Here is a 24,602-nt window from a genome sequence, read left to right as displayed (position 1 = left end):
AATAAGAAAAAGGAGGGAACAAAGCAAACAACAAACAACAAAAATAGCATCTGGACACATAAATGCAATGCATTTATTTGAACATTTGCATGTTTGTTTGTTTTTTAGAGTTAACCTCATTTTACCTGAACTCCCTACATAGCATTGGTATCTTTGTATGTGACAGAGAGACATATTTCTGATAACAAATGTCATACTCTGCACGCTCATTAAAAAACAAAAAAAGCAAAAACAAAAACAGCACAGCAGTGTGCGAAGACAGGAGAGACAGCTGTGATCTTATTAGTCCACCGGCTCAGGGAGGTCCTGGTAGCTGTGGACCTGTGGATGGTACTGACTAATCTCAAATTGTTCACGGTTGAGCTCAGCGTATTCTACCGAACCCTGCAGACACACAAGCAAAGACAATAAAGATTTTGATTATTAAATACACAACAAAAAGCAGTATTTGATCATGGCTGCAAATAAGATATATGATACTCAGCTGCCCTTTATTTAAAATCTGATTTGAGGTTTTTGTGCTTCTAGCATAACAGATGCCAAAAGCAAAAACTGCAAATTGTCTCCCAAATATTAGCTTCCTGACCCGAGCAAACCAAATCTGCTATGGAGAACACACAACAGTGAAAAATTAGCCACTTTTAGACAGTGATGTCACATCCTCAGTTTATTCTTCAAATTCCCCAGTTTAACCGCCTTGAGCACCATGTAAGGACAAATAGTGCGGCCATCAGTGGCTATGTTTAGGGCTCAGTGGGAGACAGTATGTTGGCTGAGATGGGATTGAAGGTAATTTGACTTGACCACAGCGCCTGATCTGACTGTCTGATAGGGAAGGAAGCCCCGGCCCAAATGTCTTTGTTCTCGTCTGGAAACTTTGACAGCCGTTTCCCTCTCTCTCTGGATTATCGGCCTGTAGAGGGTCACCGAGACCAGAAGGATACATTACATGACTTACTATATAAAACTGTAGTGACTATTTTACCCACTGGCAGAAGAATACAAGTGTGCAATAAAATGAAGATAAACTTATACTGCTTCTCATCATGTGTCACTTCCAGAACAAAAACAGGACACAATCAAAGTTAAGCTGTAGAGTGAGAGTGATGCACTGTTTGGACGAGCTCTCCATTTGAAGAAAGTTCACAGTTTTTGTGAGGAAATGTCTTCTTTTTGATTGTGCATGTCTGGACCCAGCCCGAAGGCACTTTTTGTTTATGACCATAAGCGAGAAGTTGTGAAAACTCATTACGTTGTATTTAAATTTAATGAGAATAAATGGAGGGACTAACAGTTATAACTTTTAAAATATGACTAATAAACATTTCCGTGTAACTAAGATGAAAGCATGCATCATTCATTAATGCATAAAAATATACAGCACTAGTACTAATCATCACTCCCCTGATGCTTATGCATGATTCATCTGACAAGCTGTACCTGCATCCTGATGAACTCATACACTGCGGGTCAGTGTGCAATACTGAGGCTTTTAACACTTGAATGTAACAAGTGAAGTGGAAATATTCAATGCATTTTTAACTCATAATACCTCATCAGTTTTAGATCTGATCTTAAGAAGATTACAGATGCGTTAATCCGTGTGTAATACTGAGAATGTGAAGAGGTTAAAACTCCAGCAGCACTTTTATAGAACTATTTAATTGTTTGATTGAAGTGCTTCATGGCCATCATAAAAATAGAAAAGAACAAGTCATATACGTCTGCTGCCATATCTAAGGATGGGCTGGGCATCTACAGTAGTCATGTGGCTTCAGGCCATGGAAAATGGTCCAATAGAAAACCTGGGTGGCACCACTTTGTTCCGTAAATTTTTGAAATGGAACTGAAGCGTGCTGTTTAAGTTTTGCACCACTTGAAGTTGATAGGTCTGCTTCCAAAGGCCACCCAGGCTCGGTGGCAGATGCATGTATGACATAACAAATCTATTTAAAATGATTTTGCCTCGTGATGATTCTGGTGGAGGCGACAAGCTAAAACACATCAGCTTATACAAATGACAAGTCTCCAGACTTTATCATCTTATCTGTGCACCTTGGAAGCAGGTGGCATGATAACTGGGATAGGCTCCAGCCTATCACGACCTTGATAAGGATAAGAGGAAGAGAATGAATGGATGGGTGGATGTCATGTATTTGTATACTTAATATAAAGGCATATAAACAGGTCACAGGCAAGAACGAAGTCTAATGATGACAGTAATAAAAAGTGAAACATGCTCTCTTGCCAACAATCCCACCAAAGACGTCTGAAGATGAGTGTGACTGTGCAGATTACTCACATAGTCGGGGGGATCAGCAGCACCTGCAGGAAATAGCATCAGTGGTTAAATGTGCATTGGTTGGGTGTGTACACTGCTCAGTCACTAGCGGACCTCAGCGTCATTCATTAGTCATTTGGCAGTTATCTTGACCTGTGTGACCTTGCTGACTCAGTCGTTCTTCCTCTGCAGAAGCCTTTGTTTCAGCCTATAAGTTCAGTCTCAGTCATCCAAATCAATATCTACCACATTCTTTCTCTCTTTTAAAGATTCTTCTCTCATCGTCTTTTATCAGTGCTGGACAGGAAACATTAGGACTCTGATGGACTTCTTGATAGAGACATGCAGCATCTGGCTGCTGTTCTAATAACAGGAAGTTCCTGCCAGTAGTAACAGGATATGGTCATGGTTGTGTAGCTGGAAGGGGTAAGCTGTCTTTCTATGAGTAATAGAAGTTTTTAATCTTAAAATGATATTTGGTTAGATCTGAAGTGTCTCTGATACCATCAGACTGCAGGTTTTAAAGCTGCATTACCTCATTATTTGTCACTCAGAGGCAGCAAAACCAGATAAGAAGCTTATATGATTATACAATCAATAAGCTGATAACCAAAGCATAATTATATAGACTCGGAACAACACTGAGTTTCATTAGGTTTCCATACTACAGAGGACCAGAACTGCAGGTCTTCACAATGTTGATATTTTTTTGTTTTAACTTGTATGTAAGTTTAATGTATGCCTGGATCGATTTATCTCAGAATTTCCACATATTTATTTATTCCCATTTTTTGTGTTTTTGTACCTGTTCTGTATTTTTTTTGTATTTTTCCCAAATTTTGTGGAAAAAATCTGAACAACCCTAACAACCAAATCAAGCAGAACAAAGAAAGAGCAGACTGTCAACTGATATCGGCTGAAGAGTAAAATTATTGTTTGTGTCAGTAGAGTCTGGGAGCTACAATGAAACAGTGAACATATTTATAGTACAGCACAGGCCGTAAAACATCTAAATGTTTTACGTTTTTGAAGGCTCCATTTTTTTGTAAATATACTCGGTGGATTGGTGCACGAAGAACACTCATTTCAATTCCCCACACTAACACATCTGTGTGCCAGGCGGTTTTATCCCACAGTGGCAACACATCATCTAACATAAAAGATTGATGTGCCCCGGTGTCTCGGAGAATAGTGATAGGAACCCTGTCCTTCTCTTCTCCTGTCACCGAAACAAAGCCTTGGGAAAGGAATGGTTTAAAACGTGACTCTACCTCCATCTCTGGGTTACACCCCTGTGTTTGATCAGGACATATAGGTGGGGAAGCTACTTTAATGAGCCCCACGGGTCCCTTAGACCCTCTGCGCTGCTCTTTCTTCCGCAGCGCAGGACAACTGGCAATCAGGTGACCAGACTCGCGGCTATAAAAACATTCCCGCTTTTCAGTTCCCTCCTGTCTCGCCTTTCGGGCCTGTTTAGGAGATTTTATTCTCTTTTCCTGCCCTACCCTCACCTCACTTCTCGTGCTACCCCAGCTGGGAAAATGATTTTATGTGTGAGGGTAAATTCGTCCGCTAAAACTGCCGCTTTTGCCAGGGGCGTCACCTTCTGCTCGTTTAAATAAACAACTAACTGCTCTTCTAAAATTCTTCTAAAAGAACCAATTCCTTTAATCCCTCAATCCCTAAAATATTGTGCATCTCAAATTAATTGCCTCCTACATTAATTATTATTTACGGTGGATATTCTGGCATATCAACTGTTTTTTTCAAAGTACGTGCTTATTATCATTTAAATACTTATTATTTGATTTTGGCAGTTTTAGCCCTCCATATCACCAACTCTTAAGGAAGACATCAGACTGCTGAGCGGCACCATTGTGAAGCTAACTTTCTGAATAATTTCTCACAGATTAAGTCGTTTGAGAGAGGTTCATCTGTGGATGGTGAGACAGTGAAAATAAAAAATAAATAAATAAATTGCTGTTCAAATTTTAGCCTACTGGCTGATAATATTTAGAGAAAAACACATATTAAAATGTCTTTTCGTTTTATTAAGAATATGTTGACTGTCTCACAGAGAGTCCTTTCTAACAAAAAACTGAAGTGACAAAAACTCATTTTCCATGACAGATGGTGAGAGATGGTACTGCTGCTTTTTGTCGGAGAATGAACAAATCCATCAAATTTAAATAAACTTATACATAATTATAAATAATTATAGAGGCAAATTATACCACAAATAGCAATTTGTTCATGAAATAAGTTTTTCCAGTTTTCCATATTCACTTTCAAAAGCGGCTTCTCTGAGCTGGTTAGGAAACCAAAGCAATGAGCTGAAAGATGCTAAAATAGTTTCAAAAGCTGAAGCAAATTGAAAAGTTTGGTAATAAAAGATCCCTGTGGGTTTGCTGTTCTGTAGTTATACAAACAAATCTAAAGTTAAAAAGTAAAATAATAATTTAAAAAAATAAATAATCAGAGCTGCTTCAAAGATCAAACTCACCATGTGGAGAGTTTTGGAGCTCACTGTAAACTGTGTCTGTGCCTTTTCTCAGTGGAACTGTTAAAGTAAAAAGAAACACATGAGTCTGCCTGAGCATCAAAAGACAAACTTTAGCAGATACTGTCTCTGTGATCTATAAATAGGCAGCTTATGTCACACTCCAACTGCCATCTCAGGTCCGATGGGACCTTGAGCACAAGACCACGAGGAAGAAGAAGAAGAAGCAGAAATCACTCTGGCGTTTAGTTAAACCCTTCCTGTTTATAAGGTCTGCGATGATTGTGGAAATCCCAGCAGTTATCCCTGCATTTACAGCAACCTGGAGATGTATTAATTATGGGTAATTAGACCCCTCCTAGTACGCGTTGGTTGCTCTTATCAACTATAAAGGAAGTGCATAAAGTGGTGAAAATGACTTTGTTCAGGAGGTTTGGGGAAACTGCACAGAAGGATCAAGAACAGACCAACAAAAGGTTTAAAAAAACATTTTGTGTAAAACTGCATATTATTATACATTTAGCCATTTATTTATTATTTACTTGTTTTCTCTATTTGTTACTGTATTTATTTCCCCCCTCTTTACTTCACATCGCACACAATAGCTTCCTAATATTCCTGACGACCGGCCTTGTTTCTATAAGTACTGTATGCCTAAGTCTGTGTCCTAATGTGTCTTCTCCCACAGTTGTTTCATTTTTGAAAATAAATACTGGATTATTTCCCTTCTGTGTTCGTGCACTGCTAACCTCTGTCAGGATCTGTTGACCGGGCGTGCACCACCTCCGTGTACTCCACGTTAGGCTCGTTGGACATCTTGCTGATCTCATCATCGCTTTCTGCACCAATAAAAAAATCTTTAACACACTGAACTATTTAACTTTCAACCTTGCAATGCTATAGCTATGAAGCCAGGCTGGAAAAAAGCTGTGTGTGTGGTATAAATCTGGAGGATGGCTACACATTTCCAGCTACTCCCAACTACATCAGGAAAACCTAATTTGTAAGGCTTAAATTCCTTTAAGAGGTACATTTTTAGTAAAAGGATCATCTGACCACCTGACCTTCTTCTTAGTGTTTTTTTTCTGGAATAACTTCAGCACTTTAGAGCAGGGGTCTCTAACTCCAGGCCTCGAGGGCCGGTGTCCTGCAGGTTTTAGATGTGTCCTTGATCCAACACAGCTGATTTCAATGGCTAAATGACCTCCTCAACATGTCTTGAAGTTCTCCAGAGGCCTGCTAATGAACTAATCATTTGATTCAGGTGTGTTGACTCAGGGCGAGATCTAAAACCTTCAGGACGGGCCTGGAGTTCGAGACCCCTGCTTTAGAGAAACCCTGCAAAGTATAATGTTGTGGGTTTAAATTTGGATTTTTATTTTTTTAATTCATGTTATTGTTTCAGCCCTCACACTTCAGAAGAAGGTGGGATATCCACATAAAAAGTTCAGGGCTGAAAAACACATGTAAGCTTTGTTCAAAGCTGCAACCAGAGCAATTTTACACCAAGTGTCACAATCTGTCTTTTTTATAAACTTCATAATGGACAATGGATAAAGTGAGAGAAAAGGGGTAAATCCAGGACAGATCATGAAACATGCTGAAGTTATTTTAAAAAAGAATAAGCTGTTTCTGAGCGGGTCAGGTGGGAACTTTCTCTCTGATTTAACTCATTTTAAATGAAATCATGTCAGAGCATTAAACAGTGATGATGTTCGTATCTCATCTCACCTGTTTCAGGTTTCCGTTTGCTCCACACGCTGACTTCAGCTCTGTCCACCTTCACTGTAAAGCAGACAGGCACATTGATTGACTGCTTAATCGATTGCAGGTTATTAGTCAGCCGCCAAAATCAGAGTTACAAAAAATGTGCACCAGTAAGAATAAAAAACATACCTTAATAGGTAACTAGTAGTAAACTCTTATATTACAGAACCACAGGTGTGGTATTCAGAACTTTTTGATCTCCTTGCTGCTGTTGGGTGTGGGGCTGGTAGCCTCGCACACAGAGTTACCAGCCTCCCCATCTAAGTCTTGTCAAGAATGAGAATAAATGCATTTCCCCAAATCTTAACAGATTCCCTTCATGTTTTCACATGGTCAGAAGAGATAATGAGATAAACTTTTGGCGGCACACTCCCTCAGCTTGGCCCACCGGGGAGATTGAAACAGTAACAAAAGCAGCAGATTTTAGATTCTCATCTGGAGCACACAGAAATCTTTTACTGCTTCGTAAACAATAGGTTGTTAATTCAGCAGCGGCTGAAAAGCAAAAACAACTTCCCAGTTGGTAAACCAGAGCTTGTGTGATTAATTTCCTCCACCTTCTGCATGCATTCAAACTTGCCTGGGCTGAAACAAAATAAGCTCCAACCCTCCTCACCAACACTGGTTTTTATCAGCAATGATCCCCGTGAGCGTGCTCTGTTCCAACATAGGAAGTCTCTTGCAGACTCCATTGTTTCAGTTTTTCAAGGAAGTCTCTGTTGCACATTCTTTCTGAGATATTAATGTTGATTTTTTTTGCCTTGGATTTAGGATAACCAAACACTATGCATGTATGATAATAATAAATATTATTCTTGGACATTCTTACACAAATGGATCCTCAGATGAGCAGGAAAAAAAGAAGTATAATGAATAAAGGGTACCAACACACCTCTAAATTAAACCATTATATTTATTCTACAAGTGTCTCTTCCAGTCAGAAAAGGGATCAACCAAAAGTATATACACACGTTTCCTGTGAGTATAATAAAGCGTATTTACAAATCAGCCCAATTTTAAAAATGCACTTGAGACAAGTAGAGCAAAGTAGAGTTGTAGTCATGCAACTGCAGACAGACACAGTGAGCAAAGAAACAAACAGCCAGACACAATAATGTTTGGTATAAAGTCAGAGGCCATTTAGGTGGCAGGAGGAGGGGAGAGGGAGCAGTGAGTGTAGGTTTTTTGCCTCCTTTGTAGTGAGAAAATATCTGTCTATAATGTCATAAAAAATTAGCATTATTAACAGGATTACTTTCACTCGTGTTCATCCTGAAAAATCTTTCTGTGAACTTCCTTTTCCTTCAGAGTAAGTAAACATTGCATCAATGTCCCTCCGCCCACTGCTGGGGCGTCTCTACACTGTGGCTGGGATACTGTAGCTGCTCCTGTTGCTGATGTCAGCAGGTACCGACGCCATGCTATGTCGCGTCCCATTGGTCACTCTCCCCTCCTTGCCATCATAGAAAGACACTGCGTCTGGAAGAAGATGATAATGGGCGCTCTGAGCAGTTTGCAACAAGTGTGACTATCAGTGCCCTGCGCTGTGACTTCACTATCACCCAGCATGCACCTAAGGCTGTTTACTTCCTGCAGCAAAATCCTACATTTCCTGCCTCTGCTTAGACACAAACATTTCCAACTAAAAAACACTAAAAACAGTGACAGCAAAGACACAGACAACATGCTCAAACATGTGAACATGAACAGAAGGGCAACATAGACTGTACCACAAACAAAAGGTAGCCAGGTCTCCTTTGCAGGAGCCATGCATGCATATTAGAACATGGATCATTGGGGGGTATGGGTTACATGCTGCAGGCTATGGTTGTGCGAGTGAGGGGAAGGATTATTGGATGGTAGCATAATGACTAATGAGGCCAGTTAGTGACACACAGGAGAAAAGTAAAACCAATCTACCTGTGGCTGCATTATAAACGTCTGTGTCGTGGGTTAGATTCACTGTTAAAGGGTCATCTGATTTAGGGCTCGAAGGCTTTCTGAGAAATGGTGAAAATAAAGTTAGCTCAGGCAGCAGTGAATTCAAAAAGAAATCAAACAAATTCCACTAACCACCATAGCAACATACATAAAAACAAAACTATAGAGGTGGTTTTGCATGTTGTGGTCATTTGTTGTCTAGCTTACAGCCTGCTTCTTGCCTGCACACGTTTTGTTTATAAAAGTCAACCATGCCTGAATAAGCAGATTTAATAAGAGTAATTGAAAAAATTGACTTTTAGGATAACTGGCTAAAAAAACCCCAAAACACGGCGCAGGATATGTGCTATGGTTGTTTAAGCTCGTAGTTTCATTCATTTTCTCAGTTTTATTTTATTTTTTTTACCTGGGTTTATAGTATAGGTGTTTTCTAATTAACAGTTAGTGTATTTGTGATTTCTTTTAAACATAGGCCAGAATAATAAAGCACATGCTTTATTAGACGTTTGTATGATGGCTTATTACAGCCGATGTAGGTAGGGTAATATTCAGAGATAAGATATTCTTGGACATTAAAGGCGATCTATTACACTCTTCCTCATCAATATCATTATTGATGTTCATGTGAACCATTGCCAGATTTTCAAACAATAAGGTCAGTCTCTGTCCAGGTAATTTTCAGGTTCAATGCTGTGGGTGTGAGCACAGAAGCCACACCCACCTGCTGTTTAAATCTTCTGTTTTCAAGGGGCAGCCAATCAGAGGACAGTTGGATTTAAGAAGGAGGAGTTGAAGAAGCTTGTTTCAGACAAACACAAGATCTCCTTTTTGTAACACATGATGTTTATGTTATTTTAACCACGCTAACATGCAAAACAACCAGTATAGTTCTTTAGAGACACCAAACACTACTACAGGACCCGAGCTATGAGCTAATAAAACTAACATCTGCAATATCTGTCACATTCAGAGGAAGCAAGTATTCATGATAACTCACACCGACAGTTCAGCAGCTGCTTCTCTTCTATCTACAATAAGAGAGGACAAGTGAGGGGAGCAGAGGGGAAAAAGGCGAAGGAAGGTTGGCTGTCATACATAGACAACAGAGGCCTGAGTTGCTGGAGGACTGTAAGTCTCTCTACCTCTCTTAGATTTGATGTACAGCATGCTCGCCACCAAGAGCAGAACTGACAGCAGCAGCAGACAGGCCACGATAATCAACATTTTTTTCCACAGTGCCATGAGTACTGTAGAGAGACACAGATGGGAGGTGAAGTCAGTAACAAACAAGAACATAAAAGGTAAAAAAACAGCAGTTCATAAAGGAGAAGAAGATGATAAGATGGGGTTAAAGGTAGATGAATACAATGATCATTCTTTTTGTTTGTTTGTTTGGAAACCTTCCACGTTTAAACCGTTCCTCTTTCTAAGCATTACTGGAGATGGAAATGTGCGTTTGCAGGACAGTCAGTGTGTGCAGACTGAAATATCCATACATCATCTGCAGATCTGGAGACATCTTTGTCAGCTTTTACTATCATCAAGTCAAAATTCAGCAACTCACTAACCTTAAGAACTACTAAAACTACGTTTTATTGCTAATTTGCAAATGCTTGGAATGACATTAGTGTAGAAACTTTGCCAAATCAAGCTAACCATCGGCGCTACCCGCTGTGGCGATCTGTTGCAAATAAGCAAGCGGCAAAAAAGGAGTTATGGTTTAAGTTTAGACCTATATTAAATCTGACTTAATATCTGGCACCAGACCAGTGCTGGGAAGGTTACTTTTAAAATGTATTCCACTACAGATTACAGAATACATGCCCCAAAATGTATTTTGTAATGTATTCCATTACATTACTCAATGAGAGTAACATGTTCTGAATACTTTGGATTACTTAATATATTATCAAGCTTTTTACATCTACATGAATGTACTACTGCTGTGTGATTTATTACTTTTACCAATACCAACTAGATCTTGAAATCTTAATATAGATGTGTAACAGTAGGTTGACATTAGGTAAGGCTGCACTTTTTGCAGCGATCTCGTATAGAAAACTGTTCCGCGCGTATATATAACGGGTCCGCGGCTCCGAACTGTAGTAAAGGGACCTCTGGCTAATACGTCGTGTTCCATCTCCGGCTCATAACCAAAAACTAGCTTTACTTTGTTGTCTGGGTCAGCTTTGCTAGTGAGAGACAGAGAGAGGCGTTGAAAGGCTGCTCCAACAGAACTTACTGTTTCGGAGGAAAACACGAACACAGTGTACAGTTAAGTCTTGATAACTTACTTACAACTGGGCTACACTGCCCATGAGGCTACATTCTTTAGGGCTATGCCTATAACACTCTGCCTATTGCCTTCATATCAAATCATTTTTTGAGCAATAATTTAAAAAAATATTTCATTACGTCATTATACGGGCCGCAAGTAGAGGTGACATGGGCCCCGAGATTGGACTCAGGCACTAGAGTCTGTTATTGCGTGTTTTGTTTCCACCGGCGTGGAATTACCAAAAATAGAGAGGGCATAGGCTAACATATGAAACAGGAAAAGACCGCAGTGTAATCCCTTTATTTCAACACAGTAACTGTATTCTGAACACCACCTTTATAAATGGTAACCGTAACGGAATAAAGTTAGTCATATTTTGTATTTTAAATACGTAACGCCGGTACATGTATTCTGTTACTCCTCAACACTGTCTGGGACAGAACATGTGTTGAACTAACTCGCTAAAGTCAAATTGAATCCATCCACCTTAGCTGCCTTTCTGTCCTATTGGCTACTTGTGGTATTGCAATGCAAAATAAATTTCCTTCAGGACTTCAGACTTGGTTAGACTGAAGAAAAGGTTGTGGTTTGGGGCAGTTTCTGACATTGAAATAAAATACTGTATGACCAATAAGAGCAGGGTGATGCTTACTGAGCTCAGTCTCACCTTGTACATCAACGTTCTCACTTCTGACCTTGTTGGCGCCGTTGGAAGCCTCACAGTAGTACTTGTCACTGTCATTTTTGGAGACTGGTTTTATCACAAAGCTTGAGTAGGTCTCTGTGGTGGTGTTGGTTTGCAACGGTACTGCACTGCCAGTTCGGTACCACTTAAAGGTGACTGGCCCTGTGCCATTAACACTACATATGAATCTGAGATCTTCTCCCTCTGAGATTGCTAGTGGGGTGGGGATGACGGTCAGAGTCATTAGGCTCAAAGGCACTGGGAGAACAAAACATGGAAGCAAAGAGGTGAGATTAGGCAGCAAAACTTCTCGAGGAAATAGAGGTAGAATTAAAGATAAATGTTAAAAGTTAAAAATCAAATGAATCCAAAAACATCTTAATGTGCCCACTTTTAAAACACTGCCACCTGGTGGTCAAAGTGATATTTTACAGAGGACAAAATTCCCTTTAAAGATGCCACTGGACAGAGACAGGCTAGCTCTTTCTGTTGGTTTCCACCCTTTATCCCAAACGTTCTATATATTCTCATCTCTCATCTTTTATTTTTAAAAAATGTAAAGAAACAAACAAAAAAATTATTTTTTTATAAATATTAAATATAAATATTTACCTATGACATTCACGCTGAGGTGTTGACTGGAGCCAGTTTTGTTGGAATGGAGACTATTCTTCGCCTCACACCTGTACTGTATTTCACCAGGCTTATTGATGACGTCCATAAAGACAGCTTGTCGATTTCGCTCTCGGATGACTTTTGTGCCCACTTGGACGTTATCCTTAAACAGGGTGTAGTTTATCGGCAGGCTGCCATTCGACTGACACAAGATGGTGATGCTCTTTTTCAGGATCACCTTGTCCTCAATTGAAATCTTTAGAGCAGAGACATGAACTGAAGAGGAGAAACAGAGCACAGACTTTATGAACTGAAAAAGTCAAACAAAAGTTGTTGCTGAAGGCTTAAATAGTGGCAAATAAATTTGTGTCATAGTGTAGAAACACAAATTATTTACAATTTAATGAAAGTCATCTTGCTGATTAAAAGGTGATTTTTAATTTTGTGAACCTGAATGGTTGTTTGTTTTTTTGTGTTAGCCCTTTGTTGGACTAGCAGCCTGTACCCAGGCTCCGGGCCCAACTCCAGTTATCAAACTGGATACGACGATGTTGTAATAATAGTAAGAAAGGAAGAATTTTTTATCAGCTTTTATTAAGAGCTATGACTGCAATAAAACAATATTTTTTAATTACTGTTTTCAGTTCATTTTCATTTCTCAGAATGGGTTTGCTGATTTACACACTGGTAGTTTTCATTACTTAAAATCTAAATTGAATTTTAGTTACTGTCAGTGTGGTTAAACTTGTAAAAACAGCAAAATAAGGAGATTTTGATGCATCCGGTTATTCACAGTGAAAGAAATACAAAATCGTGGGCCAGACTCCTCCACTAACTGCTGTGGTTAGCTGAAGACAAAGAGCTGAATTAAAATCAATCACAGTAAACTCTATGATTAATTTTTGATTTAAAAAAAAAAAAATGATACAAAGCAAACATTTCCTGACAATTTTTAAATTTCAGATTTCTCCGATTTTTTTCCCCTTAAGTATATTTTATATTTTATTTTCAAGTCAAGTTTCGTAGCCAAGATTCTTGGTTCTAGTTTCCATTGTTACCATTATCTTATTCCATTATTATTACTCTATACCAGCTGGACAAACTAATACTATGAAAACTCTAGTGTACCCCATGTCTACCAAGAGCATCACCTATTTTCTCTCAGATGGTACTACTATCTCCAAATCCAAATGATCCTTTGGTATTACTGCCTTGATGGAGTAATGTAAAAACAGAGAAAACAGTCCTCCTGGGTGATGGTGGCGAGTCACAGGTTTGCTTTGGGAGTTTTATGTTGAGAACTTACTGGTTAGGTTCAGGCATTAGGTTTAACAAAAGGCTTAGTTTAGGTTAAATAAAGTACCTCACACATTGAAAAACAAGGCTTTCACTGTGCATTTAAATGGTCCTTAACATTGTCCTTATGTGACAATTTAGGAGTAACTGATCTGTCTAAACTACGAGTGTCAGGCAGTGATTTGACAAAAGTATCTGATGCCATGGGAATAAGCGTAGTCTGTTAAAATGGTGATGCACTTGATTATTTTTATTTGTTTGTTTATTTAAGCAACTAGTAGCTTTTGTTTTGTTTGTTTTTTTACTGAAATGGGATTTCTTTTAATTCAGGTGATAACTGATAACTGTAATACAAGAGCTGGGCCAGCACCAATGTAGAAGGAGTCCTATCATGACTTGTATGTAAAATGGACTTGACTGCATTGACATAACAATTTTTTAGTCTGATGAACCATTAGAGCACATTTACCAGGTCTCACACATTGTCTCTGCACAAATCACGCAAAGCTTCTTGAAGACGAGGGACAACCTACTATACTGCCTGTGTCACATGGACACATCAGTGCATTTAGAGATGAAGCTATTTATTGACACATCTATGCACTGAAGGACCAGGGGGTATCAGTGTGTACTATAACCTGGACCCAAATAGACGTAAAGAAAACTTACCTTTAGGGCGAATCATCAGGGTTTTGCTATCTTTCTTGATGCCTTTGGCTTCAGCTGAGCAGGTGTAGTTGAAATCATTCTGTAGGGCCTTCACATTAAATACTCCAGGTTTACCAGAGCTCGGTAAGTTTTTAGATGGATAAAGAGTGTACTCCAAATCCTCCCTGTTGATTCTTTGAGAGGCAAAACGCTCACTGTTGCAGGTTAATGTCATAATTTCCCCTTGAAAGATTTCAGTGGGAAACATGGTGAGACTGGGCACTGAGAAGAGCTCTGTGGATAGGTTTACAAAACACACCAAGTCAGCGTCTAGATGGATACATTTTTTAAAGTGCAAACATTAATGCAGTAACACAAAAACGCTTAAACTATTTTAAAAGACCATTAGTGTGCTAAAGTGCGTATTATTATTACTGAAGTAGCAAATGGCTACAAAGTTGCATTAATTGCACAGCTCTGTGTCTGTGTGTTAAACCCATGCAGTGTTGACACTTCTCCCGTTGAGTTAAATAACTTATGGCAGCCAAAGCACTAACATTAGGGCTCCATTAGGGGGTAGGGATAGCTCAGTACGTAGAGTGGTGGCCCCATGATCGGAAGGTCAGGGGTTCGAATCCGCTACCCTGAGGTACCCCTGAGCAAGGTACTGCCCAGGGAGCAGTGTGTAGGGACGGTAATACAAGCACACTCAGTGAATGAATGAATTACTCATTAACTGAGTGAATGGGTTAAATGCAGATCAATAAAGTATACACTACTATTCAAAATATTGAGTCCAAGAACCAGTGGTCCTACAGCCATCCAAAAAATAAGCTTCAGATAACTGTTTACAGAGGTCAACTTTCCTGTGTCCACTCACCAACCACGGAAATCGCCTTCTTGGTGTATTTCTCCACATTTCTCATTTCCACTCTGCAGTCAAATGTAAGCGCTTCAGAGACCTTTGGTACTGCAACCATGTTGTGGTTTATTGTAGAGTTGCCAGTCCTGAGAAGCTTGGTGCCCTGGCTCAGGAATAGCTTGTAACCTTCAGAGCTGGAGTGAAAGTTTTGGGCACTACACGAGATGTTGAGGTGGTCTCCTTCATAGATTGTGGAGTCAGGGGAAATCTTCAGTACTGGTGTAATAGAAAGCTCTGTGGAGACAAAATAAATGAAGCACTGAGGTCAGACCAGTGCGTTGAAAAAGCAGCACAATTTCAAAATGCTACTGACCTTTGACTGAAACAGTGACGTTGTTGCTTTTTGTTGAAGGGAAGGTGTCCTCTGCTGTGCGGATCTTGTAGGAGCAGTGAATTTTGTGGATGCCACCACTGCTTAACCTGAAAGTGGTCTTTGCTTGGTTGGAGAGTCCTTCCACCCTGCTCATCTGTTCATCATTATCGAAGAAGAAGAAGATGAAGGACCCTATCTCACCTGGAGCTATACAGGTGGCTTGTACCTCCTCCCCTTCATTAACAACGTTCATCTCAAGATGGAGAACTGGCTGCGAGAGTCCTGGAAACATAAACAGACAGATCTCCCACATGTACTTGGTATTGCATTCAAACACATCCACAGTATCACACAAAGGTTAAAATGATTTTTGATCATAATCTGATCTTGTTTTGTGCTTTTCTCTCTATGCTCTCCTTTCTTCTCTTTTCCAGCCAATCGCAGCAGATGGCTGCCCGTCCCTGGCTGCCCGTCCCTGGCTGCCCGTCCCTGGCTGCGATTCTGCTGGAGATCTCTACGTGTTAAGAGAATTCTTCCACCTTAGTCTTGCCAATTTTGAGGATTTCTTCTCCGAGATTTTGGGTGCTTTCCCTTGGTGGGTGTACTGATTGGGTAACTTCTCCAGTGTCAAATTTGAGGTTAGTCTCTTTATGGAGATAGTTTTGCTGTATTGTGACCAGCGATATAGCAGAGATGTCAGAACTGGACAGAATTACCCCAGCAGTGATGTCACTAACAATGCCATAACTTGTGCTTTTGGATTGTTGTGCACCTGACAATTATTGTAAGCTGTTGTGCAGGACTGCTGGTACGGTCCACCAGATGGAAGGACACGAGTGGGTCAGTTTTTAATGCTTTAAATACCAGCATAAATGGACATCACATTTCTTGTAAACAATGACCAATAGGTCCCCCAATAACTGCGGCTTCAGGCTTCTGCTCTCCACACTAAAAGCACATATATATAATTTAAGATGATGTCAGGGCTGTTGGTGCATCGTTCTGAGCTTGTTGTGAACTTCCCACGGCTGACCAGTGTGTAGGGAGAATATTGCAAGCATGTCAGTCTATGCTAGCATTTCTATGGAACATCAGTGCATGCTATTTATGCCCATACTTACAGGTGCTGCACTAGTGTCATAAAACAGAAAGAAAATGCAAAATGTGTAAAAACTAAACTCTGAGATCTCAGCTGCTTTCCCAACAACATCTATTACTTTCATAAATTCATAAGTACATCATTATGAATTCAAAAATTCTATCATAATCTGAAAATGATCATATTCAAATGGACCTGAACTGGAACCCTTAATACTGCAGCTTTGCATGAAAACAAACCCACCTTGTACGTTGAGTCTTTGTGCTTTGCTCAACTTGGTGTCGCCTTGGATGTCTAGCTTGCACTGATACAAGCCAGTGCTGAAGACTCTGGCATTGTGCAGCTGGTACACGAAGTCCTCAGAGGAGCCAATGGTCTTGGTGTACACTATCTTGTCATTCTTCAATATGGTGTACTCACGAATCGGCCCCTTCTCAGTACTTGTGCTCACTGTGGCCTGGCATCTCAGAGTCACATTGGTCCCCGCAGTCACATCGTTCCTGGGCTCAATGATTAGCTTGACACTTTGGATTTTGAATTCTATGAAATGAGATTTAACAAAATCAGTTAGAGCTCATTTATCCAAACATCTATCCTCAGCCTAAAACTTTTAAACCTCAAACCATTTTTATATTAATTTTATTCCTTTGAGAGTTCAGCCGTGTTGAAGTATACAATGCAGTCCACCTTTCTTATTTTCTGTCACATATATATTGTGATGTAAGATCATATTAAACACCAAAGTTCCAGATAATGAGCTTAGAGTATGAGCCAAAAGCTCAGGCTTCAGACAGTTTGTTCTACTATAAATAACTGTGAATTGACTTGAATTGAATTTATAAGTAAATTCTACATATTACTTTATGAAGAACCTTATGTTACAGTTCACTACTATTTAGTTTTACTCTATTTATGTTTTTTCCCAATGTATCTATCCCAAGCACATCATGGTATAGATATGCTTGGTGGATTTCTTGCTTTGCGTTACGCAGTTATATGCTGTTATGTTTGTTTTGACTCAGGAGTGAGAGATTGTTAGTGTTTAGAACTCCCTGTGAAAACAAAACGTTTGATTATGTTTTTGGTTTTTTTTAGAAAAGGAGCAATTTTTTCTAAAAGGAGCTGAAATTTACAGGAGCTGTTAAGGAGAAATATTACATTTTAAACAAAGAACTTCAAAAAAAAAAGATACTCAACTTGCTTTGCCATTTTTGCAAAAATGAGAGTACAGCTAATAAACAGCAATTATGATCATATAGAAGAAAAAGTAAAAGGTCCAGAATTTATCGTTCTTTGAAAATATTTTGAAAATCCTGAGTCATCATTGATATGAACAATATTAACTCAGGATTCCTCCTCATATAACAGATAAATTGTATATTGTACTGCATCGAACAACTGCATCTTACTTTTTTAAAAAAAGAGAAGCTCACAGGAGCTTCTGAAACACGAATATTTGTTTGTTTTCTGTGATAATAAACTAAACACTGATCATGAGTTTGTTAGACATGCAGTGAAGCTGTTATGCGACGTTAACTTTGACTTTGGGGAAATAATGACAGGTCTTTGTTAGTAACGTCTTACATTTTAATCACAACACAACTGACTAATGAGGAAGAAAAATAGTTGGCTGTCTCTTATGAAGAAAAACAATCCTCTCCCCCTGGGCTTCTGTGCAGTAGGTGCTTGAGTAGGTGCTTGGGTTCATATTAAACTGAAACAATTCAGGTGGAGGGTGAAGCTCCAGAAACATTTGTAGCACGTTTATTTCAGCTAATGGCCTTCATCAGGGTTGGGGTTATACTTGGGTGTCCCTGAAGGCACCATTGCAATACTTGGCTGAGGTAGCCAGAACATTTAGTACACTTGTTCCAGGGAAGAAAAAGGAAACGAGTCAGTCTAATTAACTTCTTGGTTGATTTAATCTATCATGATTCACAAGTTCACCGTTCATCACTGCCTCCTTTGCTTTCATGCCACAGCCTAAGAACTGAGCAGTGACAGGTTGGGGGCTTGTCCGGGATGAGGCGCTTCTGGTTTCATTTGCTTTAAATCTTACAGACAAGAATGACAAACCTTCAGATCTCTTGTCAAAGGAGTTTGCAAAGAAAAGCGTCTGGACTTCTTTAAGTTGCTTGAAGACGTTTCACCTCTCATCCGAGAAGCTTCTTCAGTTCTAAGGTCAAATGGCCGAGAGTCCCAGATTTAAACCCAGTGGGAGTATCCCCCCAAGGAGGGACAAAGGACCCCCTGGTGATCCTCTAATCACATGCGCCCAGGTGTGAAAGCGGGTGTGGGACCTAATCACCCAGGGTTTCGGGTGAGCTCATTGTGAAACCTGGCCCCACCTTGTCATGTGAATTCCTGAGGTCAGATGGCCCAGGATGTGAGTGGGCGTTAAGGCGTCTGGGGAGGGAACTCAAAACTGGATTATAGATCCTGGGCCATCTGACCTCAGGAATTCACATGACAAGGTGGGGCCAGGTTTCACAATGGGCTCACCCGAAACCCTGGGTGATTAGGTCCCACACCCGCTTTCACACCTGGGCGCATGTGATTAGAGGATCACCAGGGGGTCCTTTGTCCCTCCTTGGGGGGATACTCCCACTTGGTTTAAATCTGGGACTCTCGGCCATTTGACCTTAGAACTGAAGAAGCTTCTCGGATGAGAGGTGAAACGTCTTCAAGCAACTTAAAGAAGTCCAGACGCTTTTCTTTGCAAACTCCTTTGACTACGATGACCTGGATGACTGAGAATCTTCACAGACACCTTCAGATCTCTTTGTCCAGCTTCTGAGTCACAGTTTAATCACTTCCTATTTAAAATGGCACTCCCTAGAGGTCATTTTGGTGACATGTTTTCAACAACTACAACAAAAACATCTTTAACAGCTGTCACAGTATTGAGTTTGGTGCTCAGGAAGCTGATGTTTTTCTCTGGAATGCCATCATACTGGTAGCTATGTCCTGGCTGGATGTAAGACTCATACAAGAGAATGCAAAATACAGACAATTCATATTGTATGAGTGTAAAATTCTTGGGTGAACAAACAAAGTTAGGTGACTCCTCCTCCTTATTATTTACTCACAAAACTGATAAGAATCCCTTTATAAACACTACAGGATCATATGTGTGCATTTTTGTATTTGCTCCTTTATTTCTGTCCTTGTGAATCACTCATTTTCTTTGTTTTGTTTAGTTTTGTGTTTGCATTCATTAATCACAGTTTTCTTTCAGTGATGCTTTTTAATTCTCAGCCTCATTTTCTCTGGTTTAATTACATCTGCCATCGTTTACACGGCAGCATGGGAAAGCTTTGATAATCACCGGAGTTAGTCCCAAAGCCATGACTCAGTTATGTTTCACAGGTAAAAACTAATGAGTCATTCTCAGGACACAGGTGTTCATGTTCGCAAATCTTTAGGGACAACACTTTGCATCCTAGTCTCATCTGCAACTGGAGAAGAAAAGACTTTTAAATTAACAACTGTGAAGTTTTTTTTCTGCAGCTTAATGAGAAACAAAAAGCATCTGCACAGGTATGTCAAAGTCTAGATCACCCCCACTAAATCACCATATGGTCAAGTATTAGAGACAACAGGCTGCTGCTGTGACTCAGAGTGTGTTGTTTAGGGGAAGTAAACAAACCCTGAGAAGGCAGGAAAAACACTTTGTTAGACAAACAGCTACTCGGGGGACCTTTCACCATTTCAGGGTGTGATGAATCTGGAGCATGCCCAGCATCATTCAACAGGACTGGCAGAGCTGGTGATGAGAAAAAACTGTGCATGCAGGGCAGAGATTTGCTGCTGGTGCTCCATACAGATAGTGAGTCACAATACTGACATGCTGAGTTGGATACAACATCCTGCAGTACTAATTTTTCTTATATTTTACTACATAGAAAATAAAGAAATACTGTATGTTTTATTCCTCAAAATATCAAAAAATTTAAATTCAGTTTTATTTCTATAGTGCTGGTTCAAAACAACAGTTTTTGCTTCTATAATGTTGTCCCTGTTCCCAACAGTGGGAAGGAAGAACCTAAAATAAAGATGTAACACATTTTGGGGTCAGCTTGAAAGGTGTGAGATCTGAGATCAAATGTGACAGAACTGGATGCAAACTATAATCTGATATTTAAAATACCAGTATCATTTCTTAAATGTTGCCAATAGAAACAAAGGTAACAACATTTTAAGCAAAGTTTTAAAGATAAAAGACTTTTAATGAAAGGTCATTTGACCTTAAAGAAGAGGGATCAGGTCCAGCTGAGGTAAGAGGTGATATTAAGAATATAAATATAATTTTAAAATGTTATATTTAGAATCTCCATATATCTCATGTGTTGTCAATACAAATAATGGCAGCAAGAAACATACTTTTAAATCTCTGTGTATAACATTATTATTACTTTGACGTAAAGACCAATCTATTGACTTTGAAGGAGAGGTCAGAGGTCAAATGTGACATGATATTTTAAATCTGTATATGGTACTTTCTACATGTTGACAATACATACCACACTTTTAAGAATCACAGTTTCTAAGTTATAAGGCTTTTTGGCACGGGACAACATGAATAAAAGGATAAAAGAATAATTGAGCAATCAAAGCATTTAAATACGAGTATTAAAAATATTAGAAGAGGAGCTCAGAGCAAAAAATGAACCCTTTAGCTGATTTATTTTGAACATTTAATAAAAACATAATGAGCTGTATGGCAAGCAGTACACTGAAAATGGATTAAATGGCTTGTGAATATTGTGGCGAAATTATCAATGAAGAAACATCAAAAGACATAAAATGCAAAATGATGTAAAAACAGTTTTTCTCCCTTTGCGTGTAGGAAAACAGATACACACAGCCAGAAGCTGCTAAATGAGACTTTTTCAATGGAAAGTGTAAACTACTATCTACATGTAAATCTGGAGATGAAAAGACAGAGATGCATTAAAAAACTGCACATTATAAGAAGTATTTATTATTGTTTTATTTATTGTGTATTTATTAGTACTGTATGTATTTATTTCCAACATATTTGATTCCTTGACTCTACAATGTGTCTCGCCTGTATACTGTACACCCAAATTTGCTTAAAAGTGTTCTTTAAATAAAAAACCTTTTGTCTTTATCTCAGTACTTTACTGTATGCCTAAAAAGATTTCGTATCCTATAATTATTATTGTTATTATTATTAATTTTAGAGTTTAAATTTATTTGAATTATTTATCTCTCCAGAGCTTTAAAACACTTTCATCAGACACAATCAGGAAAGAAGCTAATAAAACTGAACTGGTGTTATTTGTGTGTTTCTACTCGCACTGAGGACTTTAACACTATAAGCTACTTGATTCTACACACTCTAGGTGGTTTCTTATCGACCACATCAATGGATTCATCAGGCACGATTTGAGGTTCAGTTTTTTTGCCCAGAACATTTCGACAAACAGACCTAAGAAATGACCCAAAATGCCCGACAACTACAAAAACGAAACTTAATTCAGAAAAACACATCAAACACATCCACAAAGCCACTTAAAACATGGGCTTTACTTCCAGTTTGGGTCTGCTGATAACACAGGCCTTGCATCAGACGTGAATCTCTACCACAGCTGATCCAAAGTGACTCATGCCTTCCATCACAAACCAACTTCAGAGGACAGGGAGGTGTGTGACAACGCTCGCCAACATGTTCCCAAAGCTTTGTGTTGCAACTTTTCCACCATGGCAGAGACCAGAAAGCTCTGATAACAACTCAGACTGTTTCCACAGTCTTAGTGGAAGATAGATGATTGAAACCAACCCAGTAAATGGAAAGTCAACAATAAGCTCACTGAATACAGGCTCTTTCTGAGAGCCAGTTCAGCTCTTGTGTTTCCTGCAGATCAAGTCTAAGCATGGATTTATATCTCTCATTTAGCTTTAATGGTACTCACCTTGCTGTGTGTTCACCACGCTCGCTGAGTATAAGTCTTGGAAGAAATAAAGAATTTAAACCACAAAGTTAGAGACAATCATCAACTGTATCCTCAAATAAAAAAGTTCGTAGATAAAATTAAAAGTGAGTATTCTCACAGATGGACAGGAGGACGAGGATGAACCGTTGTGGGAGGCCCATGCTGTCTTAGGAACGCCGAGGCTCTACACGCTGCTGGCTGTCCTGGAGGTTAACAAGCTGGTGACAAAGCTGGCTGCTGGTGTGTTCGTGGGGCTGGTCAGGATCTGGGAGGCGGGAGCGCTGACATTAACGTGGTGCTTTAGCTCAGCCGCTCATTGGTAAGGCAGTGACGACGGTTATCACACCAAGCAGTCATCGGCTTGGCTTAATTTGACAGGAAGTGAGTGTTGTTTCCTCAGGATGTTCAAACTGCCCCGGCCTTTGCTGTTGTGGAATGTTCTCTTCTGGCCTCCTCTGTGTCTCTGTGTGTGAAATAGTAGCCACAATAAAGCTGAATTGCATGGGGAGAAGAAGTGAGGCCTTTGACCTCTGACCTGGCCGTGCAGGTAGGGAGAAGAAGACGAGTACAACATTCTTAGCGTAGAGAAGCCGTTTCCTGATGGGAAGATGCTTGGCTCAGCTGCTGAAAACAGTTTTCACTGACATAAATCTGAGCACGGCTCTTACAGGACACATGGAGATGGAAATATTCCCACTACTGAACACACCTTCCTTCATGACAATGAAGGTGGATCTTTGGAAAACCACTGAAGACAGTCGGCTCCAGGTTTGACTCTGTTTAGTCTGTGATGTAGTCAAATTATTCCAGAGCAAAATCAACCGCAAAGTATTCAATTCTAAATGAACAGATTACAATTACAGTAAAAGACCTAAAAATATATATCTGTGTTTAATTTTAGTTTACTATTAGCTTATTTATAATTACATAAAACTGGAAGTGCTTTCCAAAGTTGGAAATCATATGGTAAATTAGCTATAAAGGTGAATTAAGTTCACAAATAAATAAAATGCAATAAAAGTAATAGTAAGGTAAAACTGAACCATGGGAGCGTTTAATATTTAGAGAAAAAAAACAGGCAAATATCATATTTAAGAATATAATTATCCTAAATTAAAATAAGTTAACAAGAATTAAAAACTTCTGAAAAACCTTGTTTCTTCTTCAGTTAACGAACCACATCAGCTTCATCACAGGACAGACCCCACCCGTAAACAAAGACTAAATGATTCCAGAGGCATCCGAGCGATGTCTGGAAGGACTTGACACAAAAACTTCTGAGCGGGCCCAGCTCACTCTCGTGTCTGTTCTGAGCCAACATCAGGAGGATTTCCTCAGTAATAAATCTTGATTTGATGAGGTCACCCACTGTAGTGAGGTCGGTCCAGACTTGCAAAGTGAAGGATTTGTCTTCATTTTCAGGGTTAAATTATTATGACTATAATGAGTTAAAGTTATAGACAACACAGTAACGATAAAACATATTATAAGGAACAAAAAAAAGATGCAGCGGTAAAATAACCACAGGCCTCAAACCTACTTATATGCAGTAACCTACCACATGCTTTTACTGCAGCAGTTCTCTGGTTAGTTGAAATGGGAACGGTCAGATTTCGTGGTGCTTTTCTATGATCTAACTAAAGAAATGCCAACTTCTATGAGTATGTGCCTTTAAGAAAACCTGTTTTATATTGTTGGAACATTTTTCAGTTTGGAGCTAAACCTGTAACTGGAAACATTCAGTCTTTTTAATCTATAAACAAGCACTTCACTAGAAATGACATTAAAACAGAATGAAACTTTACAGGCAGGCTCTAATTATTTTATTAATCATCATCCCACTAAAGACACAGCTGTTATTGTTACCATCACCAGAAAACATGGTATTTTTAGACTTCTATCTATCTGCACAATTAAATTATGCAGTACTGGGTCTAAATTCATTTACAAATAATTAATGAAACTTTGAATAAACAGACTACAAAAAAGGAAAAAGAAGGGTGGGGTGTAAATGATTATTAAAAATTCATCCTTATTTAATGTTATCCTGAATTATTTATTTGAAAATTCATTTTTCCTAAATAGAGTATGAAACTGGATTTTTATTAATTAATTAAAAACATTTTCTAATTTATGCCCAAGTTGACTGATCTTTTTGTACTTCCCTTTTTAACTTGAAAGGTTTATTCATGGGTTTATAATGCTTTTAACTGCTCAGTAGAATAAAATTATTTGGGATTTACTGCATTTATTTATAAATACATCAAATTAAGTAATGTTTGCTTTAATTGTAGAAT

At 39.1% G+C, this 24,602-nt stretch overlaps 1 protein-coding gene across 5 annotated transcripts; it reads right to left on the bottom strand.

The window, feature by feature from the left end:
- Window positions 1–23,473, bottom strand: pecam1b (platelet and endothelial cell adhesion molecule 1b). 5 transcript variants are annotated; one of them, XM_025908175.1, is made up of 16 exons: window positions 22,424–22,768; window positions 22,285–22,320; window positions 16,589–16,885; window positions 15,247–15,528; window positions 14,892–15,167; window positions 14,033–14,305; window positions 12,065–12,343; window positions 11,435–11,710; window positions 9,632–9,736; window positions 9,487–9,517; window positions 8,469–8,548; window positions 6,513–6,566; window positions 5,531–5,620; window positions 4,785–4,841; window positions 2,303–2,325; window positions 1–384 (listed from the first exon to the last, which is right to left on the bottom strand). In XM_025908175.1, the coding sequence occupies exons 1-16, from the start codon at window positions 22,464–22,466 to the stop codon at window positions 283–285; spliced, it is 2,304 nt and encodes a 767-aa protein (XP_025763960.1). In that variant the 5' UTR covers window positions 22,467–22,768; the 3' UTR covers window positions 1–282. The 5 variants fall into 5 exon arrangements, with proteins under 5 accessions (XP_025763960.1, XP_013128508.1, XP_013128509.1 ...); XM_013273054.3 differs by lacking the exon at window positions 1–384 and adding an exon at window positions 23,458–23,473 and having other exon boundaries at window positions 507–2,325; XM_013273055.3 differs by lacking the exons at window positions 1–384; window positions 8,469–8,548; window positions 9,487–9,517 and adding an exon at window positions 23,458–23,472 and having other exon boundaries at window positions 507–2,325.
- Between the last annotated feature and the right edge of the window lie 1,129 nt (window positions 23,474–24,602).

The sequence above is a fragment of the Oreochromis niloticus genome, linkage group LG6 (genome assembly GCF_001858045.2).
Source record: "Oreochromis niloticus isolate F11D_XX linkage group LG6, O_niloticus_UMD_NMBU, whole genome shotgun sequence".
Lineage (NCBI taxonomy): Eukaryota > Metazoa > Chordata > Actinopteri > Cichliformes > Cichlidae > Oreochromis > Oreochromis niloticus.
Note: the sequence above shows the minus strand (reverse complement) of the source record. Positions and strands in the feature narration are given on the sequence as shown.